This window comes from Saccostrea cucullata, unplaced genomic scaffold (genome assembly GCF_032062105.1).
Source record: "Saccostrea cucullata isolate Sc308-1 unplaced genomic scaffold, CSIRO_AGI_Scuc_v1 ctg199, whole genome shotgun sequence".
In the NCBI taxonomy this organism is placed as follows: Eukaryota; Metazoa; Mollusca; class Bivalvia; order Ostreida; family Ostreidae; genus Saccostrea; species Saccostrea cuccullata.
Window position 1 is genome coordinate 220,872 of NW_026926084.1, and position 9,259 is coordinate 230,130.

At 33.2% G+C, this 9,259-nt stretch overlaps 1 protein-coding gene across 1 annotated transcript in view; it reads right to left on the bottom strand.

The window, feature by feature from the left end:
- The window catches only part of LOC134270703 (A-kinase anchor protein 13-like), an 85,829-nt gene extending 79,303 nt beyond the window's left edge, over positions 1–6,526 (bottom strand). Inside the window, exons 1-3 of the mRNA XM_062752952.1 lie at positions 6,441–6,526; positions 4,033–4,076; positions 3,222–3,360 (exon numbers count right to left, since the gene is read on the bottom strand). Of these exons, the coding sequence (XP_062608936.1) occupies positions 3,222–3,360; positions 4,033–4,065 (172 nt within the window). The 5' untranslated portion in view covers positions 4,066–4,076; positions 6,441–6,526. The remainder of the gene's footprint in view (positions 1–3,221; positions 3,361–4,032; positions 4,077–6,440) is intronic.
- Between the last annotated feature and the right edge of the window lie 2,733 nt (positions 6,527–9,259).

Consider the following 9,259-nt stretch of genomic DNA (forward strand, 5'->3'; position numbering starts at 1 on the left):
CTATATATAACCACCATCACGTGTTCTGTGACTTAAATCTGACCTTACGCATGCATCAAAATTTAATTGAATTAGCTTGCTTAGCGTTCACACGGAGCTAATGGTAATTTAATGTAAATTAATTCGAATTAAATAATTCGCATAAATGTGAACGCTAGGCGAAGCCGCAGGTAACTTTATGGATATTAAACTCTCCGTGTGAACAGGGCATTAATGTAATATGTTTCTTAAGTTTCTTCTCCAATCCCCAACCCCCTACCCAGTAAACCATTATACGGGATTTGAATAAATAAAACATTGAAGGCTGTATGACGACACCATTTTCATTTGCGATCCTTATAAATTTATTTCATAACCCCCGTGTTTTCCTTTTCGAGTTTTGTTATGTGCAAGACGAAATAATCCTGAAATAGGTTTGAATAATTGTTTTCTGCTCAGGTACGTAGCTCGCTGCGGCCGTTGCAACCATTGTTTACAACGTTGTTTGATGTTTTGAATATATACAATGCCGTTGCACGCGCAGTAGTGAATACAGCCTAAAATCCGGTGAATATGTAGTGTTATGAACTGTTTGCGTTTGTATAGATTATATAGGGACTGTAAATAGACTGTATAATAAATACATATATTAACCATGAATGCTGATAACTGAAATTTATTTGAATCAATTATCATTCAATTATTTGGGTCAAATTTTAATTCCTCTAATTGCTTCAAAGATATCAATAGATTGAAGTTTTTTTTTTATCCTTTTTTGCAATCAAGCATAAAAAAATATAATATCTATAAAATCAGTAGATCAACAGGGGTAAATCTGGAATGTGAAATAAAGTTTTGACATACATATAGTTATTTACAAAGTACCACATCTTGATATTACCTAATGAACATTTACGTCACAATAACTCTCTCTCCCGGCAAAATTCCTCTTTTATTTGTATATTATTTATTTACTGGACTCCACTTGGTGACCAATTAATAATTCAGTCCTCCTCTACTGAGTTTGCTTTTTGAGTTTATTTTTACAGTTCCTCAACAGTATCAGCTGTTAAACAGCAAGTAGAGCAATACAATAAAAACTGTCAGATAACAGCTCAAATTTCAATGAAATATTTAACATGGTCTCATCGCTCCAACATTAATCCTCTTAGTTTTCATTTTCTGGGAAATTCTTGTTTCATCAAGGTTATCCTGCAGAATTCAAGGTCACCCTGAGGAACATTGACAAACACAGCAGATGTTAAATAACCCCTGCATCCTAGAACAGATTGGCAGCAGGTACACAACATCAAAGCCAAGGCTGTCCCCAACATTACCCGTCAACAGAGCCTGATCAATGGGTATTGATTGAATTCAATTTCTATAGCATTAATAGTACCTAATCTGATCAGATTATTATTATATACTTTATACATATATGAGATTCATATATATAATATAACATTATAGATAACTGTGTAATTTTCAGACTTTTAACATGTTTGAAGTCAAAAATGCAATTTACAACTTACCTGCTCAAAAACAGATAAATTCTTGAATAAAACCTAGATTTATTAAATTTTGTTCGGAAGATACAAAATTGACTCAGGTCACGCATTTCCTGTGAAAAACTGGGTCAGTATCTGCCTCATTCATGATTTCTCATTCAGGAAATTGTACAATCAAATTTATGGTAATCTTTACAACTGACCACTTTGTCTCTCCTCATTCACAAAAGACACTAATTCCCTCATCATTAGTAACCCCTCACCGCATCACCCTACAATATATAACCTAGCGTCCATCACTGACCATTTCACCTGTAATTATGTGAACTATTTTACCTGAATTTCTGACAGGGAATGTGACAAAAATAACCAGTAAGACTGATTAACATAAGCAGTATGAACACAGCCCTAGATCCTAAGGTACTTACACCGCCCCTATTGTCTTACAGAAGAGGAGCATGTCAGAGGAATAGAAATCAGCTGTCTCATTAAGAGGATTAATCTAACATGTCTATCACTTCCTTCATGCATGTAGACTTAGAATACATGTATTCTATAAGTATATATATAAAATAATCAACAATGATTTTCAAAAAGCAACGATATACCACATGTACCAGTATTCTTCAATATACACAGAAACCTACCATATCTCAGTACGTAAAACATATACCTCCACATTCCGATATTCCACACATTCAGTAGTTATACCGTATTCATATCTGAACAAACTGAAGAATTCTTATGAAATAAATGTTGTAGCTTGACATCTTTGGTGTTAATGAATATACATATACTACAAGACAATGTTTATGAGAGTTGTCTTTACAAAGATGGTGTTGAACAATATCTATATTTCTTGTTTTTATTGTCCAAAACTTAAATTAGTTTCCCCTTTCAGATCCAACAGACACAACTTGTATTCAAAAATTATGTAAGATGAGATGTTGTGTTAAGTTTTAAGATAAAGTCTGTGAATCATGATATATCAGGATACACTTAAGTCGTATTGCTACATAAATAAAATTTTTAAGCCAAACCAAAATAAGTATATCAAAATAAACACTTTTCTAAAATCTGCATAAATCTTCCCTTTCCTAGATTCTACTGCCCAATCATAAACCTAAACGGTTTCTAATTCCATATACATATCTAAATTTAAAGTAAATACGGATGCTATACTTACTCAAAGGGGTAAAAATCTCCCTTTAGAAATGAATTTGACGGTCTTTTACGACTTTGATGGATTTTTTTTTACAAGTCTTTCCTTGAGAAATGTTATCAGCCAAGTGACCACAGTGTTTAAGACAAATGTCAATACGTGAAATTTACGATACCACTAAAACAAACAGTCACTTCAGCCGAGTCCTGTAAAACTTCCAGCTAGACCAGGTAAAAACCACCTGTATATACCTACCTGTATCTCTGTTCTGTTTGTAGCTCTATATTGATCAGAACTGACTGTCAGCTGTAAGCCACTAGCCTACTATACATGAACATGACAAGTGCTGAATGTCAATCTACATATACACAGTTCAATATGTGCCAGTGTGTAAATATACAACAATTTTTGCGAGCAAATCTCATCGCAAAAAAAAATATATATATAACTTAAATCAGTCAAAATTTAGGTTTACTTTAAAGTATTCCAAATTTAAGATGACAGAACTACTGGGACAAAAATGAACAAGAATATGAATGCAACATGCCCAATACTCAAGCTCCCTAGTTTACCTGGAATAACAGCCCAGCAGGTGTTGCCGCGCCTGATCCCCACCGTAATGTGTCTCTGATAGGGCCCCTCAAACACCAGGTACAGAGGACTGTCCAGCGGCACCCCCGGGGGCAGATCTACACTGATCTCCCCACCTCCCTAAAACAACAGTTTGAGGAAAAAAATGACAAGTTTTCTTAATAAAAAATTAATAGTTTTGAAAATCCAGAAGAGTGATTGGGAAGGCCAAACTGGTCAATGGGACTATGGCGCAACTGTCAACATTTTTGATGGGCCATTTCGAAAATGAATGGGCCATTAATATAATCTGAAGGGCCATTTTAAGAAATAACAAAGTGACAAACTAATATGAAGTATGAGAGAAAACACGTTTTTAATTAATCGAATCCGATTTTTAACACATGAAATGCAGTAAATTTAAAGGAACTTTCTTAGAATATAACTGACCCGTATATTGTGTTAAAATTACAACAGTTTTGGAAAGGGAACAACCCTACCATACAAATGAATGAAGAATTGTACCTCATGTAAGTGCTTCGTTTAACCGGAAGTACTTTTTACAGGTTTCAACTAATGAAATTTGTTGTTTTAAATTGACTGCATTTAAAACGAAAGTAAAACAAGAAAAAAAGTCGTACACAAAATATTTCCAAATAGCATCGCTAAAAATTGAATGCGCACCTTGGCGCCATGATTGATTGATTTAATGCGCCATTTTTCACTTCAATGCGACTATGGCACGTGGCGCAAGCCCTTCCCAATCACTGCCAGAAGTTAGTTCCTGGTCTATATGAAAAACAGTGTACTTACAAAGACGGGGCTTGAATTCTTATCAAATGCCATTCAGCATTCTTCTGAAATTTCAAAACACTGTAATTATTAAACTGCGGTGTTCATATTTTAAATAATTTTGTCAGTCTACTGTAGAACTCAAATATTGAGTTTTTTCCCCTGCAGTTTTCTGCAAGACAATAAAAATATATGAAATCAAATATTATATCATCTTTAAATTAAATATTTTTTATTACAAAGACTTTTATTTCAATCTGTATTTCCTCATTTTTAATGTCATCTAATTCAAAATTCAAAACATATACAAGCATTCTACCTTCCAAAATTATTTCCAACATTATACTGTAACTTTTATAATAAATGTTAGCAGTATAACATATAATTCAATTAAAACACCCTTGTCCTTACATTTAGTCTGGATCAAGGCCTGGGAAGGGGTCACACCATATTTACGATAGGGCATACATTGTTGTACAATAGCACAATGCAATGTGTGCTGTACCATGTGGCAGAATCATGACTAATTTTTTGTTTTGTAAATTCATTAGTTTGCACTTTGATGCCACTATCACAGTATCAGCATTCTTCATTAAAGTAAGATATGGATTTGGTGATATATTGCGTAGTAGATGGGAACCACCATTTAACTTACCAATGTCCACTGTCAAAGAAACATACTTTTCTGCCAAAGGATTCCAAAATGAAAAGATAATGAAGGCAGGGAATTCATTTCAACCTATTTTGATTGTAACAAATTAAGCAGTTGATTAAGCAGTTGTCTGGGCAAGATTTAATCAATTTGTTTGGCACTGGTTTAAGAGTAGGAAGAGAAATCACATTGTCGCAAGCCACAGCCAAAATGTACGATCCTCTCCCATTCTGGCCGTGGTTGATTGAGGAGAGAATTCTTCGTAGCTCATTAAAATATTGACCAATGCGAGTAAAGCATAGTCGGATGATGAACTTTGTCGCAACCTTTTAATATCCAATCACAGTATACAAAATATTTCTTGTATAATGTATACTGCTGATGTCAACTGCGATTGAAACAAAACTTGCCACTGACTGAATATGACGTCACAATAGAGAGGCGTTAATATTCAAGATTAAGACGCTTTTTGTGATCAAGCAGCCATGGGTAGGAGAGAGCTATATGCGGAATCCGCACCGTGGCTTGAGACGATGTAGAAAACAGTACAAAATTTTTTGTCTAAATCTAACTGATGTAATGACTAATGTCTTAAGTTCTTAATTATAAGTAAAAAATACATTAGAAATAACTTACATCGCTATCCTGCAACACAAACAGACAGTACAGATGCTCACTTTCAAGCAGCAAGATCAGAATGACCTTACTACACACTTACCATGATTATTTAAGGTCAAGATCTAGTAAATGAAGGGTGCCTACAGATTTATCAAATTCAAGAAATGAATTCCTTTAATGATGCTTTAAAACTTTAGCTTGGTCAAAAAAGGTGTTTCGGGGCATAATTTGTATGAAAATAAGATGAAAAACCATATTTTAAACTGTCATTTTCAATGAAAAATTAAGAAAATTAGTCATGAATATGGGAGTTTTTTCCATATCACACAAACAAAATGTATCCAGATTGCCTACAGTCTTTCAGAAAACGGTAATTTGTATGTTCTTGGTCTCTTCTTTTAAATAATGTTAAATTTAATATAGGTATCCGGACTACTTTTCAGATGATTTGAAAATGAATTCCATGAAAATACTTTATTTTCTACATAATTCTATTAGAGCCGTAAAGTACAAGAAAAAGAAAGTTGAAAGTGATTATGACATCATAATGGATCTAGCACCAAAATGTTAGTCTAAGGACATTTACTAGATCTTGACCTAAGATAAACATAATGCCGTTTTTCAGACTGTTTTCTTTTGTGATTTAACTCATCAAGCCTCTTAAAAGTGCACAATCAAGTGATTTTTTTCTGTATATATTTATACCTCTAATCAAGATATGTGTATGTGAAACTTTTGCATTCGAATTTTACTCTGGCTGTTTGGAAAATGATTTATCCTACACATTATGATGTAGCCAGGTTGCATACACTTCCAGCCACATGCGATTTCTTTTTCCTCACGGAAATCACCTTGTGAAAAGTCTGCTCTGTCATCATATTTATCAGTACAGAAAAGCTTAAAACTGTCTAAGAGAATATAAGGACTAGGTTTTACACCACTGAGGAAAAAAAAACACCTGTCCACAAAATCTGGTAAGCTTACATCCGGTCATTGCACGGCTTACGTTTTAGAACTGTCTCCGCAGGACGGGAATCCCCGAACCTCTGAGGGGAACATGGTGGGGGTAATGTAGAGTCCCGTAAAGAAAATTAGCTGTTATTTCTCTATGTGTAAACAAAGCACATTGTTTGCCTTTAAAAATATAAATAAACATTACCTTTTCCCATTACATTCCACACTAAATTTACAAGTGCGCCATCTTAAGTCACGTGACATAAACTTGACAAAAAAACTTGGGCGGATTTCATTTCATTTGACACCACGCGGGAAAAGATAAGACTGATCGCGGTGCACAATGTCACAACAGAAGATTTCTATTATACAACAAATCAAAAATGCATTTAGTTTATATAATGAGTGGTATGTAATTTTAGTTCAACATTTTATTTATAAAGCGGTAAAAAATTTGTGTTTTTTTTAAAGGTAGGCCTACTTGGACACAGGTTTGAAGTTAATATTTTCTCTATAATATTTCGACTTGTATATTTTAATAGCATTTCACACAAAAATTATTTAAAAAAATTATTTCATTTGAAACTTATTATAACTTCAATTTTTTGGCGGGTTTGATTGACACATCCTTGCATTTTCACAAATTTTAATTTTATTCTTAATACTTAGGAAAAGTGGCAATCTTGTGGTGTATATATGAAAAATATTAATAGTAAATATTATAATCCAGAAAATTCAAAGTAGAAAAGTTCGAAAGCAAACACAAACACACAATATATTGTCAGTCCGTACAACTGTGGTGAGCAGACTTTGACGATTGAACGCACCCGGTGAATCGTAAACATTAACAATAACAGAGCTCGTGCCCTGTTTACAAAAATTGTGTAAATAACACGAGTGTGATCGATTTGCTATACTCTGTACACAACACTTAGCTCGGAATGACGATACTTGTGAAGGAGTTTTGCTTTCTAACATTTGAACTCTGTATAAAATTATTTTTCTGGATTAAGTTTTTATATTTCTCATTAATACACAAGATTGCCACTTTTCTTAAGGATTAAGAATAAAATTAAAATTTGTGAAAAAATGTGTTCAAATCCGCCAAAAAATTTTTTAATACCTTTTAAACGAAATAAGATTGTTAATTAATTTTTGTGTGAAATGCTATTAAAACATATAATTCATGATATTATACAGAAAATATTAACTTCAATTCTGTGTCCAAGTACCTTTAAAAAAAAAAACCCAAATTTTTAACCGCTTCATAAATAAAATGTTGAAACTGAAATTACATACCATTTTTGATTTGTTGTATAATAGAAAATTGCGGCCCCCCCCCCCTCCCCAACTTTTTTTCCCAACATTATTTATACCATAGGTACGAAAGCCTATTGGACTCATTTTCGTAGGTAAAATCAAAATAAAATTTTCGCGCTATAACGCGAAACTTTCGCGATATAACGCGTAACTTTCGAGTTACAATGCGAATTTTTCGCGATATAAAACGTATCATTTTATGAGCTTAACGTGCCATATGGTGCTTATCAAATAATACATATAAATGGACATTGTTGATTAAAAATTTTTCGTCTCTTAATTTTTCTCCAATATTTATATATCTGGGTTATTGAAAATCTCGTGGAGTAGCGTCATAAATCAAAACTATGAAGGTTTACAGCAAAGAGTTTTTACACTTTGAATTTATTGTCAATGTTTTCCTAAGCAATGTAATGACCACGTGCATGGCGCAATCTCAAAATACGATGTCCTACATCTACAGTGAATCTAACGGAGACAGATGAAAATTTGCCATCCAGTTTTCACCCATGTGGCGGGACATAATTGACAAAAAGTTCACATTTGGTTAATTTTCTGAGATCCTAATCTAACGGAGACAAATGAAAATTTGCCATCCATTTTTCACCCATGTGGCGGGACATAATTGACAAAGAGTTCACATTTCGTTAATTTTCTGAGATCCTGAAAAGACACCTGAAAGGGTTGATTTTCCCGAAATTCATAATTATCAAATTTAATTTTTGAAAAACTCGAATAAACTTTGAATTGTTAGAACAGCGTTGAAAAAGATAAAATGTGACAGTAATATGGATTCAATAGCTAGAAAACTTGGAATTATAGCTTGTGATGGTCCAGAATCAAAATAGCCTTTTGATTTTCATTGTAATGAATAAACTAGATCACAAAATCAAAGGAAAGTTAAGACTTATGCAAATGCCTTCTTGTTAAACAGCTACAGTTTCGCGTTATAACGCGAAAGTTACGCGTTTATCCGCGAAAGTTTCGGGTTATAACTCGAAAGATTTATTTTTTTAACCTACGAAAATGAGCCCAATAGGCTTTCGAACTACGATTGAGCTCATTTTGATAGGTTAAAAAAATTAATTTTTCGCGTTATAATGCGAAACTTTCGCGAATAAACACGCAAATTTCGCGTTATAACGCGAAACTTTCACGATATAACGCGTAACTTTCGCGTTATAACGCGTAACTTTCGCGAATAAACGCGTAACTTTCGCGATATAACGCGTAACTTTCGCGTTATAACGCAAAAACTTTCGCGTTATTTTGCGAAATAATATGCATATATAATAATGTTACTCAGGAACCTTAATCTTGACTGACAGATAAGAACATGGAAACAGACGGGAACTCTCAGCAACTCTCAGTAGCCTAATTTCATTGAAAATGATGCAAATAATATATTTCTAGAGTAAAAAGAAATTGTAAACCTTTATGATGTTCAAAAGTCTACCTCTCTGAAACCATCCTTATTAATCTATACAAATACTTTTCACTTCAAATCCTATTTTTGTAAAAATTTTACTAGAATTTTAAAAACTTCGCGGTGAAACTTATTCATTAAAACAAGTAGTTATTTTCAAATTATTTGACAAAAGTTTGTTTGTATCATATCTGTCCTTATGGTATATACGGCATAGTTTGCACACTTTGAATTAATTGTCAATATTTTTCCGATACTTAGTATCGTATTTCTACAGT